Source organism: Hetaerina americana, unplaced genomic scaffold (genome assembly GCF_022747635.1).
Source record: "Hetaerina americana unplaced genomic scaffold, ioHetAmer1.1.p SCAF_15, whole genome shotgun sequence".
NCBI classification, from domain to species: domain Eukaryota; kingdom Metazoa; phylum Arthropoda; class Insecta; order Odonata; family Calopterygidae; genus Hetaerina; species Hetaerina americana.
In genome coordinates this window covers 5,580,777-5,603,237 of record NW_027286625.1, presented here as the reverse complement: position 1 = coordinate 5,603,237, position 22,461 = coordinate 5,580,777, and the positions used below count along the sequence as shown (strand labels likewise).

Sequence of the window (22,461 nt, the reverse complement as noted above, 5' to 3'; positions counted from 1 at the left end):
TGTTTCTGTGTCTAACGTTTACCTTGTCAAAGCAATTTTCTGTTGATTAAAATGTAAATAAAGTTGTTTGGGAAGCTCTTTTGCCTCATTGTGAGGAAAAATTAGTTTGAAAAAGTTATGCTCCTTCCAAGGAAAAACTGCAATATTTTTGCCACGTGGCACTCAAAATATTTCTAAGATAAAAACTAAAATCTCCAAAAACCCATCTTATATTTATTAGTATTCTTGACCAAATTCTACCATGGTATTGGAAGATTTTCTTTTTGCCAGTGACACATTAAATAAATTAAAATTTCATCATCGGGCTAACTGCTTTCTAAAAATGTATGTTTAAATTGTTGATTGATTTTGAATTTAGATGATCGGAAATAGGTTAATGTGACGTCTTGTAGTCTGAAATCTCGGTGGTTGGAAAATAATTCAAATCAGATGTGAAAACGCAGGCACAGTTCAGATGAGGGGGAGGTAGACCAGAGGTAGCGTGTATGCCTGTGAAGTCATGGGTTGGCCCGGCATCAGCTGCCACCGCTGCGGGTTAGAGTGAAGTATCCACTACAGTGCTGCGATGTGGAAGGCAGCAGGAAACCAGCACATTATTCTCCCTAGAATATGCAGCCTGCCTTGCATTCAAATACAGTAGAATGGAAAGATATGGGTTGCAGTAAACCAATCCTAGGATTAAAATAATTATGATGGCAAAACATCAGTACACACTTTTGAAAAAAATAATGAGCTAGCTAGCTCTATCTACTCTAATATTTTTTCATATTTATTGAAGTTACTAATGCTTTGGGTAAAGGTTATTAGCTTGATATTAGGCTCCTCATGAATTTTTGTGTGAGATGTAATGCTTGTAATGATGCAATTTACTGTGGAGTGAAACTGGCAATCTACAATTTTTATGAATTTGTTATATAACTTATCTAATCAAATTCTTATGTCAACCAGCTATTATCTACCTTCTGGCTGAATTAGTTAGTATATTCTAACTTAATTTACTAGATTCATTTGAAATTTTATTGATTGATCAGGTATTGAATTCCTGGTAGTGGTATATTTAGCCCAACCAATCTTGGCATTCTCATCTGAATACCGAAGGGTAAACTACTAAAATTCAATCTTGCATTGTAATGTCTCATGTGTATCTCATTCATTTCCATTTTAGGTCTGCCCCTGGTGTCTTTGGAAATCAGCAAGCAAATTACTTAGATCTTATCAAACAGATGTTGCAGCAGTCTTTAATTGACCAGGCTAATTATGAGGTAATGTTGCAAATAATTCCATGACTTGATGTCACCATTACACAAATACACTTAAGAATTATCTTAAGTCTGTGGAGTTCCATATTCTCTATCTAATGTTATGTTACTTCTGGTGATCTATGAGTTATGAATGATCTGGCCTATGTCATTCCATGCTAATGAATAGGGGGTTATGAAGGTGCCGTTGTCATTTCATACTGTCAACCATTCAGGGTTTGTTTAAGAGAATTAAGCTGTAAATGTAAAATTCCTGACGGGAAGCAAATCAAGGAATTGCTCTGTACCCAACACACATTCTCTTGTCTTTTTTTATTTACATATAAATCACAATTATCAGCCGGCACAGATATTTACCTCTGTTTAAAGGATGCATTTCTAAAATGACAATGTGTGTGTTAAACTCTCAATAATTTCTACATAATCTAAACAGTTGAGATATGGAGATTAGGAAATTTATGAAGGGGAAGCGAGCACTTTGCGAAAACATTTTGAACCAGCAAATTTTTATGCCTATGGATGAAAATGATTATAGCATTGCAGTAATACACTAATATTTCTGTTTTATATTTTTGTCCACTAGTCTTGATGCTATGATGAATATTTTGTAGATATGAGGTTACACTTAGACTTGCATTTTTATCATGGTCAAGGGAGAACTCCATGGGAGATATCAATTTGTAAGCAATTCCAAAGAAGCTGATAAAATGATAATGAACAGTTGCTGCTCACCTTTTTTTTCTCTCCTCTTGCTGTACATCAGCGTAAGTCATCATATGCCAAATAATGGCATGCAGAGAGTATTACCAGAATGCACTGCAGGTCAACATATAGTACATTAAAAGTTATTTAAATTTCTTTTAAAGTGTAGTTGTTATTCTGTTGGCATTAGCACTTGAGTCCTAATGCATTGTGATTTTTTAAGCCATTGGTCCAAATGACCTTTCCTGAAAATGATAACAGCAGCAGCCTTGAATTGCGTCATTATAACTAAGAAAGTAAAAGGAAATTGATGCCATTTTTTTCAGAAGCTAAGCTGTCATTTATTCAAATAAAAATTTGATGATCAATTGTTGTAATGCATTGACATAGGTGAGTGGAATTGGATGACTCCATTGTTATATAGCATAATGTGCCCAACAATTGTTGTTTGGAGTTACATACTTGATAATGGTTACACCAAACTTCAAAGTCTGTAATACATAGTCTTGAAATAAAAATGTTAAATAGAATGGGTTCTTTTTACACTTTGGGTTGGAGGTTCAGATGTATCATAGAGTCATTAGAAGTGTCAGTGATTAAAGCTGTTAAAGAATAATGAGGGTAGGCAAATATTGCAAGGATCTATAGTATAAATTGTAGATATAGGCTTATTGATGTCTCCTAGGAAGAGAGCCTTCCTTGGCTTGAATGTTTGGTGGTGCCTGTCCCACTGTTAGATTGACTTTCAAATGTCCTAGTAGTTCCAGCCTCTTAATCTGTTCTCTGTTTCACCTCCCGCCGAGGTAACATGCTCTCCATATGTGATCATTTTGGAGAAATTTAAATTGCTTGATTTGCTTTGAATTGACATTGCTCACAGACTATTTAAAGCAGTGTCCTCAGCTTGCTTGGGTCTTATTAATGTGAGTCGCTGCTTTGGGTGACTTGGCAGTGTGATTGCATTCTCCATTCATAGGCCATCTATGTGGATGTTGAGGTGGGCAGGATTGGAAATTAGGGGAATGAATCTCTTGTACTAGGATCAGTGGATAAATAGAATTGGGTTAAAAGGCACCCAAATGATTTTTTCAGTTCAAGGTATTTAATTTCTTGTACATTTAAAATAACTGTATGGCATTAGCAATTTGTTGGCACAGCATTACTTCAATTGAAACTTTTTTTATTATGTCCCTGATCATCCTTGTACTATGATTTATTAATATTGATTGATATTATTATTACCTGATTTTTTGGGCTTTTTATCGTAAATCTAAGTTAAAATATGTATCCAACTTAAAGGTGTGCTCAGGGTCATACTCGTAACGCAAGGATCACCTGTGTTTATGATGGTGTTTGTTATAAAATATTTTAGCCAAATGTGCAATTTCATACAAAAATTAGGAAATTTGTATTACATTGTAAATTTTCATGTGTTACATTCCTGCAAGATAAATTTCAACTCCTTCTTACAGGTGCGGTTTCAAGCTGTCCGTGCCACAGCAGCTTTTATTCTTCTTCATGAGAAAGAAACTACCATCCAAAGGCATTTTGCTGACCTCCTCCCGCACATAATTCAGGTATGATACTTGAAAATAGAATAATAAAGGAATTTCCTTTACATTTCTCTCTTTTTTCTTTGTCCTGATTCATTTCTTGGTGAAGTGGTAAGGGAGATTTTTTTTAAATACTCTGTAATGTTCACATCACTTCTGTATGCAGTGGAACTTTGCTGAACAAGCACTTACCGTGATTATTTTAAGCTAAAATATTGATCCCAAAAATGGCTTTCCTTACGAGCAACTTTTCAGATAACAAGTGATGAGGAAAGAGGAATTTCCAGATTCATTGCACTCCTGCTTCGGCAGTTTGTCTAAAACACTCGTTCCTTGAGCATCTTAGCGTTGTTGGTGATCATACATTTTTCCAAACTTGTGTTCAAACATTATTCATGATTTTGGGTGAAAAGTTAAATAATATTTTCTGCAGTCTTAAAATTGACCCTGAAGAAAAAACCTCAAAGAAGAAAGTCATTAGAGAATAAAAGTAGAAATGAAAATCATTGAAATAAAGAGCAAGTGTGAACACAGTTTATCTAGTATGCGCATCAACAATTGGCCTTTTCTTCAAGTACACGGACTAGACTAAGGATATACATGAAATAGAGTGACGAGTATCCACGCAACAGTTACCAACTCTCTTTGATGTTGAAGCATTGCATCTCGTATGTATAAACTAAAGGCAATTGCAATGTGAAACTGTTAATGAGAAAATAATTTGAGAGAAGGGGAAAGTACTTTGCCCTGGTTCTCTTTGGGAAGAAGGTGCCAAAACTTATATTTGTGCACATGACAGTAGAAGAGAATGCATTGCCCCATCACTAGGCAGTGAAAGGCCATCTCATGTTGCTATTTTGCTTAATGCGATTGGCGATTTGAAAATCAAAACCCTGCTCAATGACCATCCAGAAACTCTTAAGTGCCTTCAAGAAGTGTGAAGTCCAAAACAGCAGGCTAAATGAGATGTGAAGGTCATGGGAAACTTTTGCATCGTATGAGGAATCGCCTTGATATGGCAGTGGTGATGCATACCATAAAGTTATTTAACTATCATTCTGAGTCGCATTTTTACCAAATTTTAAAGCATCTGCAAAAACAAATATTCTAGACATTTGTTTTTGCCGATTTAAAAATGAATTAGGTATGTGTAATAACTAATTAACCATTTATTTCGATTCTTTTTTTGTTTTTACAAATCGAGTTTACATTTCCTGTGATTCATCCTGCAATAAAAGAAAAGGTGAACATGAGCCACGATCCTAAACAATGTATACATAATTTTATTTGAATAAACCCTGTGCATAGTTTATTTTTTTGGCATGGAACGCATTATCATATTTTACATTAATTTATGTGCAAGAAGCTGTTTCACTAAATGATTGTTTCTCTTTATTAGAAAGATCACGAGACAGATTACGCTCATATTATAAGTGTCCACTGCACTTAGTCATTTTCACTGTTAACAAGGCAAAAGAATAATTCAGTTAAATTTTAGTGTTGCACCTGGAATGCATAAAGTTTGTGGCATATGTTTTTAGTATAGCCTTATATATATATGAGAGACATTTTCAATACTTATTTCAATTTTTTAATGATGCAAAATTCACCCTCCTATAGGTTGTTGCTGAAAGTATTGAGAAGCAAGATGATGATGCTCTTCTAAAAAGTCTGATTGATGTGGCTGAAACATCACCCAAATTCCTGAGAGCCCAATTGGAGGCTATTTTTGAACTCTGCATGAAGGTGAGACCAATTTTCTGGTCATAACATTTAAATGTTCCTTAATCTTCTGCTCCATACTTGAGGCAATATTCGTAACCTGATTAATCTTGTTGCAGGTTTTCTCTGATACAAGTGTCCCAGATTCATGGCGCCACTTGGCACTTGAAGTAATGGTGACATTGGCTGAAACTGCTCCTGCTATGGTGCGTAAGGTTTGCGGTAAATATATCCCAGCTTTGGTGCCCCAAATGTTGTTGATGATGACTGATTTGGAAGATGATGCAGACTGGGGTATATCGGATGAAATTGTGGAGGATGATTGTGATAGGTATGTTTTGAATGAAAGGTGTCCATGGAATACCATTAGCATCAAAGTTTGCTTCCCATGAGTTTGTTTTGTGGGTAGAGAAGTCAAGTCACTTTTACACACCAACTGGACATTGGTTTTAAAATCATTTGGTTGTTGCAGTAATGTAATCAACCTAATTCATTCAGGGCAATGTTATTAAAAAGCAATAATTCCACCTTCAGTTTCCCAAAGTGAAATTTATTTTGAGAAATTGAAAATCTTTACCTGGGTGGATGGGAATTTTGTGGAATCTGAAATGAGCTCACTTTATTGTGATTGCTGGTATTGTTACAGTCATTCAAACAGTTCTCATTATATTCTAACTTTTGACATTGCAGCAATCCAGCTGTGGCAGAGTCTGCTCTTGATCGGTTGGCCTGTGGCCTCGGTGGCAAGACCGTCCTGCCTCAGATTGTGTCTAACATCCCAAACATGCTCTCCAGTCCAGACTGGAAGCATAGGCACACGGCTCTGATGGCCATTTCGTCTGTTGGAGAGGGTTGTCATAAGCAGATGGAAGCAATGCTCCCCCAGATTGTTGAAGGAATCCTGAACTTCTTGAGGGACCCAGTGAGTAAAAGAATTTTGGAGTGACTTTTTCCACCTAAGAATGTTCCCAACACCAAGGTCATTAAGATAAGGGTTTTTTGACCCCATTAATAGAATACACACATGGAAAGGTCATGAGCCCAGTTTCATATTAAAGGTATTCAAACCAATCTATAATTGAGAAGGTTGAAGTAATCCCAAACTTGAACCTTAAGTTTGAGCTTTTCATTGTTTTTGTGCTTCCTTGCAACATGTTAAGTGTGTAAGGCATTGGTAGACCCATAACTTCAATTCTTCATCAATGAAGTTCTGAAAGTATGACCAAATCTGTACAATTTATTAAAAGTTGATGGAAGCTGTTCACTAATATTAATCCTGGGGATTATAATTATTGGTTGTTTTTCTCAATGAGGGCCATAGTATCCCAATAAGTAGAGATGACTGAAGGGTAAGGTTTGAAATCTGAGTGACTCTGGACATCTTCAGCTTTACCCTGGCTGTGTAACTCTTGTAAACCCAGTCTTCTCTGGAAATCACCTGGGGAGGAATTAGCTGGCCCATTAACCCTAAATATATGCATGTCTCCTGCCATTAAGTTTCATTTGAAGTGAGCTTCACCTTAGTCTTATCATCTCTTTTCATGTTAACTATTCTGGTTTTCTGTAATAGTAAGTTTAAGCAATGAGGTAGTGTGTTAGTTGCCTCTGGTCATTATCGTCTGGATTTTATGTACTCTCCTACAGCATGACCTTGCATTTGTGTGTGTACATTTAACTGTTCTTCCTACTGAAGGAGTATTGATGATATGTTGAAATTCACTGAAAAAGTAATTGAAGAAAGGTAGTTGCTCTGTGAATAAGATGACTGATTTTCTCTTTTGTTTTGAGAAAAGATATGTAAATGGAAGCACAATCTTGGTAGTGCAATTAATTCTCCAGGAGAAGTCACCAAAAGTTTCCCAAGTATAAAAAATAGGACTAGTGTGGGGTGAATATGGGGTTTACAGTAGACCCCTTGCTTTCTTCATGCAGTATATGATAAAGAAGAATTTTCCTATGAAATAAAATAGGAAAGTATTATTTCATTCTTATGATACTGTCATCTCTGAACTAACTGGATTTTTAATGGGATTCAAATAATCCAAAAAGCATGTCCCTTACAGCTTATTTGGGAGAGAGTTAAAGTTGACCTCTACCAGTGTCTTCATTTTAAGGATAGTTTCCCAGGTTTTTATTAATGAAATCATGTATTATTGTGCAGTAATGTATTCTTTTTGTTTTCAATATACTAAGTTATTTCCCTTGTTTAATGTTAATTGGTCATTCTCAAATATAGTAAACTCACGATAATTCATGTGCGACTTATTTGTGCTATACTCTTCCTAACTTCTCAAAATTTTAATGGAATTACAGTCTTAAAGATAATTAAATGCTTCGATACATTTAAAAAAATAAAAGTTTGAATTTCCTGGGGTTTCTTAAAAGTTTTCAATTCCACAAAATTAAAATTTGTCAATGGTGGTTAATGTTTTGGGTCAAGTATTTTATTACTTCTGTACATTCCCACTATTATTTCCCTTTGTAAATATTACCTTCTGACTCCATATTTTCCTATAAGGCAAGCAAATACAAAGTTTTACTATGCATGAAATATGATGGTGACTGTCTACACTTTATTAATTTCATAGGTATCATGTGATGAATATGAATGTGTCCTTGTAGAACTATAATTTCACCCTAATAAAAATGGCAGAAAAGTGGAAAAAACTTTACTTTTCATGACTAAAACTGCCAATTAATCATGAAGAACGATAAAGGAGAGTCCCTGTATGTATCTGCTTACATCATGACCATATTTTCCACAAAATTCTGTTTTTCATGTTTTTCAATTATTCCTTCTTCATCGCGTATCATTAGCATTGATAATTAAGTGTTTATTGCACTTAAATATGGATGAAGTTGAGTAGGTTCATAGTGATGTAATTGTGTTTCTATTTCTTTACTATCAGCACCCACGTGTGAGGTATGCTGCATGCAATGCCATTGGGCAGATGTCGACTGACTTTGCTCCATTGTTTGAGAAGAAGTTTCATGAAAAAGTTATACCTGGCCTGCTCATGGTTCTTGATGACAACAATAATCCAAGGGTTCAAGCTCATGCTGGTGAGTACCATTTATTTTTTCTCTAGAAAATAGGCATGTGTTATCTCACCAAATCTAAGGAATTCATGTGGTGATGGAATATTCACCATTTCGTAAGATTTAAATGAGAAACTTACCCCTATGTTGGGTACATTGTGCCATTGTGGTTGATCAGTGTATCCTGAAATATATTGTTGTATGCATAGGTTACCAAGTTGGTATTTTAGTTAGGGCTGCTGATGGAAAATGTTTTTTTTTATATTACTTGTAGTTGATTTGATAATCCACCATGACTGTTTCTCAATCTATGCTCATCTCAAATTGTTTTGAATACATATATTGCTAGATGAATGTTGTCGCGGATTGTTCTTAATAAGAAAGAAATAATTCTCGGTGAACTATTTAATACGTAGTTGACTTGAAAATGTGCTATTTGAAAAGCAAACTTACTTGGAGAATACATAATTCCATTCTTGGATCGTAAATTCCTAGATTTAATTCTGCATAGCATTTTGAAAAGGCTTATCTTTGAATTCAATTTTTAGTTGGTTTGTCCATTTTTTTTACTATCCCTTACCAATGAATGTATTATCTTTTTATCCACAAAAACGTTTTAAGGCATTTACTCATTAGTAAATGAAAATGTTTCATAAAAATATTCTCTTATTGTTCAAGTTCGGATTATAAGGTATAGAATTTTCTTACATTGTCAGTTATATAACAGTATTATGAACTTAATTTAACTAAAAGTTCATAAGTTAGAAGAGACCAAATTCATCAGGTGCGACCATGAATAAATTAGCCAGTATGTTAGAATGGTTTTGCTTAATACAACAGTTCACCTGCTGGGTGTCTCGTTTTCTTATTTATGATTGGGATATTTTAATGATAAGAATGCTTATGACCATCAAGGGTAGATGATTGCATAGAGGGTAAGAAGAACACGTATAAAAAAGTTATTCAAAGAAATCGTGAGATTGTACAGAACAGTGGAAAAATACATTCTGTTCTTTATTTAATAAACAGCTATCCATTTACCATAGGCATGAAATAAAATGATCATACTTATATCACGATTAACTTGATAATTTTTAGTTACTTAATCCTGTTCTAAACTGAATTGTGTATGCCTTTATTATTTTTAATAATCATGGAAAATTCAAAATTATTATTTTGAAGGTGCTGCTCTGGTGAACTTCAGTGAGGATTGTCCGAAGAGCATTCTTACACCATATCTAGATGGCATCATGGGCAAGTTGGAAGCCATCTTGAGTGCTAAATTCAAAGAGGTAATTTTTATTGGATTTAAATTGTGATGTATATTCCTGAATAGTTTTCAAATCATTATCTAACATTATATATTTTTTGCTTGCATGTGTCTGTAATTAGTGCCCCATCATTTATATAAATCATGATTCCATCTTAATTGTTGTCTCCTACCTTGTCATGGAAAGTGCTTGATTGTTTTTCTCATATCTGATTTCAGCTGGTTGAGAAGGGAACTAAATCAGTGTTGGAGCAGGTGGTTACCACCATAGCATCAGTGGCTGATACATCAGAAGAGCAATTTGTTGCCTACTATGACAGGTAAAAAAACTTGGTCAAATCAAATACTTGGAAGAGTTAATTTTAATGACAGCTGTCATATGATTTAATAATTCTACTTGGGCATTCATTCTGACTAAGCTTTGGAGCATAAAAAAGTACTGAAGGTTAGTGTGTATATTATTGACATGCATGAGGCAAATGTTTGAAAGATTAAAATTTTTGTGGGCCAATTCAATATATGAAATGGTAATGGAGTGAGATACTTCTTGCCCCAGTGTGTTTTTAACAATTAATCAGACAAAAGTTACAGTAAAGCTAAAGAGTTTCATCTGGTTTTTTATTTAAAAATAAAGTTACTTTCTTATAACCATCAGGATTTGCTTTGAAATCGTTAAACATTGCTGTAAATATTAGTGATTTGGTGTTTCTCAACATGAGTTTATGTCATGTTGCAGTTCTAGAAATTAGGAAATTGTTTAATAATTTTTTAACATTGGCATTCTCCCTTTTAGGTTGATGCCTTGCCTCAAGTACATCATTCAAAATGCCTCAACAGATGAATTAAAGTTACTGCGAGGAAAAACTATTGAATGCGTAAGCCTTATTGGATTGGCTGTAGGATCAGAAAAGGTATGCTTTAATTTTCTCTCAGTTTACAAGGATTTTGTGTATACCTGAGAGTCTTTTTTGGGTTATTTCTTGTATATTGAGATCAAAGAGTTATCTATTTTGTTGACATTTCTTTTGAGCTGTGTGTGAGTCTGGATGATTACCAATTTCAAACTTATATAAGTTTGTGGTCGATTTCCGAAGTACTATGATATAATTAAGGGCACTGTGTATTAGCATTGCTTTACATTTATTGAAAAAACTATATTCTTAATTATTACTGCCCTGGATGGTTTCCCAATGTATTAGTGGAGATAAAATTCAAACTATTCAAATTCTATATTATTATCTCTTTATTCTCCATTGCAATTTTTGAAACCTGGATATGATTTGTACTTGAATTAGAACTTGATTGTATCCTCTTTATATAGTTTGAATTTCATAGCAATTTATTTTTAAGCAATTGGAATGCAGGAAATATACTGATGGCTTATGGTACAAAAGTCTATTAAATTCAATGGACTTCAAATAAAACTTGTAGTTTTCAAACAATGACTGTTCTATTTTTATAACAGCTTGTTCTTCCGAGGTTGGAATGTCAGCCTAAAAGATGCCTTACTTATGTTGGAATCTCATTATAGCAGTTCTCAATAAATCAGTCACTATATCTAGTTCCCATTACAGCTGATGGTGGCTTATTGCTTAATAGCTACAATGGAATTATGATATAATGAGTATGGCGTATAATTATCTTCCTGGCTGCTGGCCTAGGCACAGTCATTATCCTACAATTTGAATGTGAACTCAGTCAGCTATAGTAGGGCCTAAGTATCGGAACCACGGTGGTTGTTTCTGGATGTTTATGCTTTTCATGGTTTATTTTTTTTCTGTGGGACTTCGTCACACCTTGGCTCCATCGTTGTTAATGATTAAATCACAATGTCCTAGGCATCATGGTATCTGTCCCTTTTGAACCAATTTTGTCATCAGAGGTCGGAGCCTTCAGAGAGATAAAGTTTGCTGCTTAATACCAGCTAGATTAGTGGCATTAGTAGATCCCTTGTTAAGGTGGAGGCTGATTGCTTCAGTGATGGATAAAACTTGATAATTTAATATTAATAATGGTCTAACCGTCATTAGAGAAAAATGGTGGGTAGGCTGGGATAGTCTGTACTTTGATCTGTAGAGTGTGTTAAAAAATATTGTCTGTATAATAAATGTAGAGGAGTTTCAAGAAACTGCGGGAGATTACACAACAGTAACTTTTAATGGAATCGTCCACTAAATGTGCATTACAATGTAACTATTTCAGAGTGTAAACATCATTGCCTTGGCCAATGATTTTTACATTCTGGTATCAATGCATTGAAATTTTGAGGAGATAAAACATGACAATTCTCCATCCTGACAAAATAATTCAAATGTATAATGTTCACTATAAGGAGAGAATGTGGAGGATTATTGCCATGTCGGGGAAAAAATTTCTTTCGATCTCTATTGGGTTAAGTTTATTCTGCAACATGAAACAAGGTGGCAACAAATATTATTCTATTTCAATGTTTGAATCTCTAATTCTGCCAGTTGCTCATCATGTTTGCAGACTTTTGCATGAATCAAATCTGATGTAGCCAATCAAATAATCAGATCTGATCTCACTATCTTAGAGACCAAAATGATATCATGCGTACCCCATGTTTTTGTGGCATAGTTTAATGATCTCGGCATCAATCAACTATGTTATGTTATAATCCTTGGGATCATTTGAGTTGATTAAGCCTTGGAACCATTTCAGATGTCATCATTTTCTAATTTAAGTAAGTTTCTAAGGCGATGTTGTTATTTTTTTCAGTTCATGAGGGATGCAAGCGACGTCATGAATATGCTTTTTAAGGCCCAGACTCAAGGTGATTTGGCAGATGATGACCCACAGACATCTTATCTGATCACAGCATGGGCCCGAATATGCAAAATATTAGGTGAATATTTGCTTGTAAAATTTGAACTATTGACGTAGTATCATTTACTGAATGCCTGCTTTTCTGATGCTATCAAATGTAATTTATTTCCTCCATGTTGATTCAGGCAGTGAATGAATACATTGTTGTTTCAGTTTTTCCTTAGTATTAAGTATTGTGTTTAAGATGAAATTTTCATTTCAAAGTAAATCATTTTGGGTAAATTATTGAATGCTTGTTGTATTTGTTTATTATTTCTTTTGGGATGAATATATATAGCTATGGTATGGCATGCAGTATAATCAGGTCATTAAATTATGTGTCAACTTTCCTGTAAAAAAATTCTATATTTCACCAAAAATTGCACTTTGTCTTAATAAGGTCTTCACTGCTACATGAACAATTATTCTTAATTTCAACAGGCAAGCAATTTGAACAGTATCTTCCTCTTGTAATGGGACCTGTGATGAGAACTGCCTCTATGAAACCAGAAGTAGCTCTTCTGGATAACGAAGACATGCAAGGAATTGAAGGTGACCTAGATTGGCAGTTTGTTTCACTTGGAGAGCAGCAGAATTTTGGTATCAGAACTGCTGGTGAGTCTTGGGTTTGCCAAAGGATAGAGTAATGTTATTTCATGCGTCAGTTTGCAGCTGACACTAATGGCCGGTGCCTAATCCTGCATCTTTTCTGAATGCTATACTAACTGTTAGTATTCATTTAATCTGCAGTTGATTGTTGGTAATGTCAATGCTCATTTAGCCAGTATGCAAATTTTGATCAATTTCATGGATGAAAATGCTTGTTTACATCTGTTTGTTGTTCCAAACCGACTTTTGTTCCGTTTAATCTATCAGTTACATTTGTATGATGCTAGGCATCTGCGTTACGTTTTGTTCACTTAGTGAAAATGGGTTTTTAAATGCAAGCATGCTGTCTTCTTCTTTAGTAACATCATGAAAACGACTTTCAAATGACTGTTACAATATCATGATTTTTGAATATATTTATGCCAACTGCTATTATCCAAAGCACATTCACTCTGCTCTTTCAAATGTGGAAATTGAATTAAATTCTTATTTTAGAACTCTTAGATGAACAGTTTTAATTACATTTTAAACAAACGGATGCTATTTACTAATTTAGGAAATAACTTACTCTTGCCTTGTAGTTTGAAATTTAGAAAATCGAGATGGCTAGTATCATCAGTTAAAAATATGAAATCAAATAGCCAGTTATTTTCAAATAATAGGGTTCTTTATTCTGGTTGTTCATTTTTCTGTTCCAAAAAATTAGAAAACAGCATTATTTAATTTCCAAAATCTACTCGGAACCTGACCTCTAGAAAGCCAGCACACTTCACAATGAAGGATAAGTTCATCCTATTCCAAGTCAAACAATTCACAGTATTCTCTGAACTCTTGTCTGTTTAATGTTCTTGCGCTAATTCAGTCACAGATTTCATTACTGGAAACAATACATGCTGCATATGTAAAGTTTTCCCATATAGTGACTCTAAGTGTATAATGCAGTGATATTTCAGTAATAGGACCTTTTAAAAAAATTTAATACAAATTTATGGTGCAATTTGACTTCACCTGTCGTTGATGGTGCTCCATCAGTACATTACTGATAAGTTTGTCGTATTACAACATTAGATCTTCTAGGCACGATTTCACCTTTTCAAATATGTCTGATCCTCTGGTTTTACCATGCAATGACTCCATATTGGCAAGTTTCTCAAATACATTAAAATTATCATCAATTCTTCTTATATAAATGTTAAACTAGGCAACATCGCATGTGTCCGTTAATTCATCCAAAGCTAGAGGATAGAAAGTACAGGAGTGGACAAGGTCTTCCAGTTGCTGAGTGATATTCTGATAGTTCCTCAATATATCTCGTAACTGTCTGCCTTGATAGAGCAATTTCATCTGCTTTTCTTTCAGAAACTTTTTTGCCAAGATGGCATGCAAATATTTGGAGACACGGCTTAACAATTTCTTCTACCTCAGAAAAGGTTTATATTGTTCTCCAATGCTGAAGCGATTTCATATGATGCCTCTGTCATAGCCAAGTCTTTACTACTTTAACAAGTATATTTTGTCTTTTTTTATTTCTTCCTTTTTCTTAGTTACATATTCTTTTCGTTATTAAGACTAAAGAGCAAGCTTAATTTATTCCTCTATATTAGTCTGATGCTGTGCTGTATAGTGTCTCTTAATATCATGTTTTCTATTTTGTGAAAGAGTACTTAAACAAGCTATGCAAAACATTTTTCCTGATGAATTTGTTATAAATAGTAACTCACTTTTGCACTGTAATGGATTACAGAAATTTAAGCGTAGAACAGTGTAAAACTAAAAAAGTGAAAAAGAATAAATGGATTACAAGTACATACATTGCTTCACACCAATTATCAATTATATGGAATTTGAATTCCATGTTCGCATCAAGAAAAATTAGTGGTGCTCTTCTTCGACCAGCATAAAGTTTATTTAATGTTGTCTGTTTTTTAATCTCTCATTACAAAAACCATGTGAGTACACTAAAGAAAACACTGCTTCAAACTCCATGTCACGATGGCTCACTCAGAACTGACTGAATGCTCACCGCACGTGACTTCAAGCACTAATGCGTTGTTAGCTATTTTTTGAGCTGGAACACACAATGTTAATACCAATGTAAATATTCGTACATGTGTAAACCTGCCTAAAGTGACACCTCACAAGTTCCATTCTAAGTTTCAGGCACTGAGAAGTTGAACATTACAGAAGGCTGTAAGAATTGAACTGAAATTGCTTTGGTGTTGAAAATATTAAGATTGTTACCCGTTATGACTCCTATTTAAATAGAATTACATAGTAAAAAGTCACACATTTTGAATTTGGTGTCAACTTCATCGAACTGTAATTTATTTCATTTCTTAGGTTTGGAAGATAAAGCCTCTGCATGTGAAATGTTAGTTTGCTATGCCCGAGAGCTAAAAGAAGGTTTTGCTGAATACGCCGAAGATGTGGTAAAGTTAATGGTCCCAATGCTGAAGTTTTATTTCCACGATGGTGTTAGAACTGCTGCAGCAGAAAGTCTTCCATATCTGCTGGATTGTGGAAAAATTAAAGGTCAGCGTCTCTTCATTGATTCTAAAGACAGTTTTTGTGTTCACCGTAAATATTAATATTTTTATGGTATGTTTATTCATTTTCTTCCTCAGGCCCCCAGTACTTAGAAGGAATGTGGAATTTTATTTGTCCTGAACTGCTGAAGGCAGTTGATACAGAGCCAGAAAATGAAGTTCTCTCTGAGCACATGCATTCTCTAGCTAAAGTAAGTAAAATAGTAACATATTTTTATGTTAAACAATAATTGGGTTTTAATTAGTTATCATACAAGTGATATAATTTTTTGTGGAAATATCACAAAATGTCCCTGACTGAAGGTCTAAATAAAATATTAAGGTATTTTAATGAGTTAAATTAATGAAGAGGTTAGATGAAAAAGTATTGAGTGACAAATTTCATTGCAAGAACATAAAATTATATAATAAATTACCTCAATCATTGAAAGAAATTGTGAGTGCTGGTAGCTTGAAAGTAAACCTTATGGAATACCTGGCAAATGATATATTTTATTCTGTGAAAGAATACAAAAAATCTCAGTAATATAATGTTTTTTGCAAATTATTACTTACTTCTGTCTGGTATGATGTAGTTTTTACTTATTGCTGTGTAGTGATTTTTTCTACATAGATCTATTTACTTTGTGACTTATAATATTTGGTGTGATTTATATAATGTACAAGTGACCTCTTTGTTTATTGTATACTAATCCCTTTGTTAAGATAAATTATTATTATATAACATCATATGAAGAACAGAACTAATCTCAGTTTAGAATTACATCATCCAAATTTATTTTGGTTGATGTGTCCTGAATCAATTGGTTGAAATTGACAAGCCTTCCATAAAATTTCAAGTCAAGATATCAAGAAATCCTTCATGATGAAAGAAGACACTTTTCCACTTAGAATATTTTAATTAGTATATTTTAATTAGTAATAGATATACTTTTATGAGGAAAAGCAAAGCGTCTTCTTTCTTTACACTTAAATTACCAATTAAAGTAATATACTTGCCTGTGAAGGTTATCACCATTCTACAGATCTCACAACAATTATATAGTTAAAAACCTAAATGTGAACTTGAAGTAAGCCATTTAAAATTTGGAAATAATAGAAGCAATAGTTATAATTATACTTTGTTGCTGCTTAACATTTGTTAATGTGAAGTTAACTCGGTATGTCAGTGTAGGTAAAGGTACTATTTGCATTCATTTTGACTTATTAGAATCATTAGGTAAAATTCCAACTTTAATTTATTGGTTTTTCATGGCTTCAGCTCTGTGTGCCATGATCATGAACTATCACTCTTGACAATTGAGCAAAGACACCATGGTCAATTAAAAAATATCTGGAAGTTTAACTTCGCATCTTAAACTTCTCACAATGATTGTTAACATTGCCATGCAATATACCACATGATGCAGTTTCTTATATAAGAGTTTCACTAAGATATCCACAATTACTCCTCTTAGAAAATTTTCCGTTCCGATGTGGGTATAGTTAACTTATTGCAGTGGATAGGGAAATGCTTTAAAAGCTCCCCAAAACTAATACTTTTTTGAACCCTATTATAACTAGTTATTCAAGTTATTTAAATATTGAAGAAGTCCTAAAGATGTCACATTATAAACTGTCACCCAGAATAAATTCAATTTGATTCATTTTCTTAGAATAACTAGGTTTCTTGAATAATAGTACAATTGAATCTCTTCTTTGCTTAAGGTTTTTTATGATATGTGATTATTTATTGCAAATAACAATTGACCTCTTGTAATCTTTGATTGTAATGGTTAATGGAAACTTAGGCGAATGATGTTTACGCTCTGAAATTGTTGCATTGAAATGCACGAGAGGATGACTCAGTTAAAAGTTACTTTCGCGGCATCTCTTGCAGTTTCTTTATAATTTCAGATGTTGAAATTGGAGATGCACCTATGATAAATGGACGTTTAAAGTAGGTATATTAAAAGAGGTCATGGAAATTCTTAAAATATAATTAAGTAACTCTTATCAAAGTTACTGAGCATTTTTTACTCATTACGCCTTGTGAGTTAACCTGAGTCTTCAGTTGTTAATATGGCTATCTTTTACATTGAATCATATTTCAATTATTTCTTGGTGTATTACTAAAATCAGAAAGTAATACTGGAAGTCTTAATACTGATCTGCCCACCCCGGAACCAGTCAGTTTGTTTCAATGGATCTATTCATTATCATTATTTCCGTGTCTTATGTCTCTTCGTTAACTTTATTATTTTAAGTATTTAATTGTGAATATAGAGTTAAATAATAATATGCAGCCTTGCCTTATATTCAAATATAGTAGAATGGAAAGACATGGCCTGCAGGAAACCAATCCTAGGATTGAAATACTGATGATAATAGATTCTCGATATCTAGATGCTTCGAAGCTTCTCCTTCTTATCTTTTTGTATAGTTTTCAATATGTTATGGAAAGGATTGAATTTTATTGTTTTTTTTTATTTTCAGTGTATTGAAACACTGGGTAATGGATGTCTGTCTGAGGCTTCAATGACAGAACTCATTCGAATATTAGACAAAATACTCAAGGAACATTTCGACCGGGCTGTTGCTCGGCTGGAGAAGAGAAAAGATGAAGATTATGATGAGGTATTCATTGATATTAAAACAATAGTATGGCTTTTTGAAGACTGATGAACCATCGGTGGCAATACTACAGTATGATCTTCTTCTTTAAGGTTGTGGAGGAGCAACTTGCTGATGAAGACAACGAAGATGTATTTATTTTAAGCAAGGTTGCTGATGTAATGCACGCCTTATTTTCATCATACAGGCAGGACTTCTTCCCGTATTTTGACCAAATTGTTGGTCACTTCGTTAAATTGTTGGTATGTTTTTCAATTCCAATTCATGTTAAGAAATTTAGTTATTTAAAAATTAGCTTTGGAAATAATATGTTGTCATGGTTTTGCTGAAGAATATTCATTATAATATAGTCATTATTTTGCATTGCATAATTTGTGTAGTTTTGCCAATTATATTTTGTTAAGTTTTACGCCTTATTTCATTTGACATTTCTGGGGGGCTTGGTAATTGTTGGGGACTCAAAACTAGAATAGGGCCATTGGCCATTCACATATATTCATTATATTTTTGCTCAAAGTTCAGTACAATAAGAATTTTGCCCATTGAAAAAATAGTATCATTGAATTAAATGAAATTGGTTAGAAAGTTGAGTATTATAACTTGGGCCATTAATATATGTAGCATTTTTGCGTAGTAATAACTGCTCAAATGGGGAATTTTTTTGTTTTTATTTTATTTATTATTTCATAGTTCATATGTTTGGAACTGCTGTGGCATTAATTCTGTGTAAGCCTGAGTAACTGTTGAACATACACATATATATTCAACCCCTCTTGCTTAATTCATGCCCTAAATGTTGCAGGAATTTAAAATTTCTGTAAATAAAATTCTTTGATTTCTGTTTCCACAGTGGTAAATAGATTTGATACATTCATTTTTGTCCTGAAGTAGCATATGCAACCAAAACCAAAAACAAGTGGTTGTCTCCTGGTTAATTCACATAAGAGCATATCATAAGGGTGGTTTAACCAGTTAAAATAATATTTTGATTGAATGCTTCTCAGGGTCTCTTAACTATTGATCCCTTAATCAAGTTGTTATCAGTTGTCCCTTATAAACCCTTTTTCGTTGGCTAGTGTAAGGAGCTATTTTGTTTGCTGTTAAATTTTAAAGGAAAATTCTTGTATCTTAAGAAACAGTTAAAATAATTTTCCCCAACAGCATTATTTTACTTTTCTTGCATGACCTAAAAACTATGCCTAGATTTGAAATTTTGGATTTGCAGTAAGATAGGATAGAAAGCATTGTTCCTTTTTATTTTTAAAATGTACATGGTTTCGTCAAAATAATTCTGATGTCATACATTGATTTCAAACCCAGGCTCCAGACCGAGCATGGTCAGATCATCAGTGGGCCCTTTGTGTTTTTGATGACACAATTGAATATGGAGGTCCAGCATGCGCCAAGTACCAGGAGTATTTCCTTAGTCCCATGCTGGCTTACGTAGATGACAAATCTGCGGAGGTTCGGCAGGCAGCTGTTTATGGGTGTGGAGTACTTGGGCAGTATGGTGGAGACCAGTTCGCAGGTTGGTAGTAGGCCTTGATGAGATTTTTCTCAAGCTGCTAGAATTTTCTCCGAATCCCCAGTGTGATAATTTTACCATTCTGAATTCTATATTATATTGCACCATAATGTCCGCACACACAAAATAAATGGAAGAAATTCAGGGTTACCTCCATTTCTATAGCTACGTACAATGGTACACTGCAAGTCACCATTAGTGTGGGTCACAGGTTGGTTTTATACCTGGCATGCAATGTTGAAAAGCATGCTGCTTATCTGTGTATGTCAAATAATTCAACAAGAGGAGGTAATGGGATAAAAGCTACAAGTACTGTTCAATGAAGAATGATAATACAGTTAAACCCCTAATTTGCACTTAGGGTACCCCAGAAAAAGTGTAAACTGCTAGAAAATGCAAATGGGCAAAAAGGAGAATTTTAGTTTTTGAAAAGTTTCTTTTTTCACCTCATCTTTCCATTTTCAAGTAGGATAATATTTACGTTTCTGGGTTATTGTGGAAAACTTAACCCACAAAAATCTGAGCTGCTTCGCCATTCAACTAGTGCAAGCAGTCACCAGACTTGAAAAGGTTTTAATACCTTTGTTATTACACCCAATGGATTAAAGGGTAATTATTTTTTACAAGATATTGTGCAAGTGAAATATTTTGATAAATTTTGTAAGCACTAGAGAAGTGAAAACTCCAGTTCATTTCTTTTTAAGGTTATAATAGCTCACGCCAAAAATTCCACAGCATTATTATTTGAGAAAATAGTGATCAGAAAAAGTTTTCATTGCTATTTAAATGTAATATGCCCTGCTGTTTTTAGCTGACTCAGTACTTATATTTTTGCTATGTATACTCTCAAACTTCACTATAATTGAAGAATGAAGCCACTTTATTGTGACATCAGACTAAAATAATGGTTGTGGAGTTAGGTGTTGGTGTATGATTTGTTTGCTTGCTGACAATGAATTTTAGGAAACATTATGCATGCTAATGTGCAGGAAAACTTACACAGCAGTGAAAAATAATCATTTTTCATTAAATGACAACTCAGTTTAGTGGTATCGTAAAAATTATCCCTCAAATTATGTTATGATACGCTTCAGTTCTTGTGTTTTTGTGTGAAGCAATATCTCAGGCAAATAAAAGTATTTCTTAAAATCCTAGCTTAATTAAAACTTGTAATTGGTTTCAAAATGTTGAAAGATAAAACAGAAAACTGCATATAAGGTATCACTGCTAGTGAATGGTAGTGTCAGCTTAAAATGTAGATTCATCAATAGATCGGTACATTTGTTCACATTTAAACACTATTTGAGTATTTTGTTTAATCATAATTTTTTTATATGGAGGTGTGGTGATAGGTACCTATATTATATGCGGATGAAGTTTTGTGAATATTATATTTTGTATTCTTTTACCTTCTAGGAGCTTGTGCAGAAGCTGTTCCACGCCTGATTAAAGTTATAACAGCACCCGAATCAAGAACCCCAGAAAATGTTAATCCAACTGAAAATGCTATATCAGCCGTAACCAAAATCCTTAAATATAATAGCTCAGCCGTTAATGTAGAAGAAATACTGCCACATTGGTAAGAAAATAAGCAAGTAATACACTTTTCAAATACTGATGTAATGGACGTACAAAGTAATCATATTATTCGCATCATGTAAATAGATATATTAATCAAATTAAGAAAATCAGTCCTGAAAAAATGCTTAATATACATTTTCAACAATTTGTTGTAAGCAAATAGAGGGAAATCACCAAATTTCCGTAAACAAAGGAAAAGTACTTGCCAGAAGGTATGAAAGGAAGAATGTGATACCTCTTACATATATTACTAACAAGTTGTGGGGTTTAAAAATACAATTTTCAGAATCGTACACTAATGAATCCAATTTGTGGTGTTTGCGTGAATAATTTGGAAAACTTAGGAGAGTAACAGTACATACTTCATTTAATTTTTTGAGACTGGATACCTATTATTGGTATTCCATTTGGTAATACACAAATTAGTGATAGTCGCTAATTGAAAATTTTTACTTCAGTCACTATATCAGTGGTAGATTTTTTAAAGTGAAACAGCCAAAATTGTGCCATTGCATCAATTCTTTGTGAACTAAATTTGAGCTTCCCCATAATAGCTTAAAGAAGGGCAGATAACTCCCAATACACTATGTGATGCAATCAACCTTTGAATAATTCATTTTTGAATTAGCCAAAGCTCATTATACCAAGTTTTGAATGGTGCCAATAGTCCTCAGTTTCCAGTGCCTTGGAAATAAATTTTGCCTTCTGTACATCTTTCTGTTAGATATTCATTTGATGATTCTTTTTAATGCAGATTTTGTCCTGCTGTGGAAACATTTTTATTTTGTTTACAATTTTTAACGCCAAATTCAGAAGTGTTAACAGGGTTTTAAAACTTGGTATAATTTGCATGATTTAAAAAATGTAATTTAGCTATTTAATAATTGGTCATGAATTGTTTCAATATGTGACCTAAAATATGAAAACTTACATCGTGAAAGGTATATTTTTTCCAAATGTACATCTCAATAAATGAGTTTCATTTTTATCTTAAGGCTTTCATGGCTCCCAGTATATGAAGATGTGGATGAAGCACCTCATGTCTATGGTTACCTGTGTGACCTCATCGAAGGCAATCATCCTTTAGTTCTTGGACCTTCAAATTCCAACCTCCCTCGCCTTATTGCAATAATCGCAGAGGCATTTGCTTTGGATGCCCTCAGTTTGGATAATGATGTCTCAAAGCGCATGTTGGGGCTCGTGCGGCAAATTCAGG

At 33.6% G+C, this 22,461-nt stretch overlaps 1 protein-coding gene across 1 annotated transcript in view; it reads left to right on the top strand.

The window, feature by feature from the left end:
* Karybeta3 (karyopherin beta 3) overlaps positions 1-22,461 on the top strand; it is a 31,042-nt gene that overhangs the window by 5,696 nt on the left and 2,885 nt on the right. Inside the window, exons 4-21 of the mRNA XM_071583814.1 lie at positions 1,166-1,262; positions 3,434-3,538; positions 5,135-5,260; positions 5,356-5,567; positions 5,927-6,158; positions 8,146-8,299; positions 9,458-9,567; positions 9,765-9,865; positions 10,339-10,456; positions 12,285-12,411; positions 12,813-12,986; positions 15,321-15,512; positions 15,605-15,717; positions 18,002-18,142; positions 18,232-18,381; positions 19,460-19,667; positions 21,081-21,243; positions 22,241-22,460. Coding sequence (XP_071439915.1) covers positions 1,166-1,262; positions 3,434-3,538; positions 5,135-5,260; positions 5,356-5,567; positions 5,927-6,158; positions 8,146-8,299; positions 9,458-9,567; positions 9,765-9,865; positions 10,339-10,456; positions 12,285-12,411; positions 12,813-12,986; positions 15,321-15,512; positions 15,605-15,717; positions 18,002-18,142; positions 18,232-18,381; positions 19,460-19,667; positions 21,081-21,243; positions 22,241-22,460 — 2,743 coding nt within the window. The remainder of the gene's footprint in view (positions 1-1,165; positions 1,263-3,433; positions 3,539-5,134; positions 5,261-5,355; positions 5,568-5,926; positions 6,159-8,145; positions 8,300-9,457; positions 9,568-9,764; positions 9,866-10,338; positions 10,457-12,284; positions 12,412-12,812; positions 12,987-15,320; positions 15,513-15,604; positions 15,718-18,001; positions 18,143-18,231; positions 18,382-19,459; positions 19,668-21,080; positions 21,244-22,240; position 22,461) is intronic.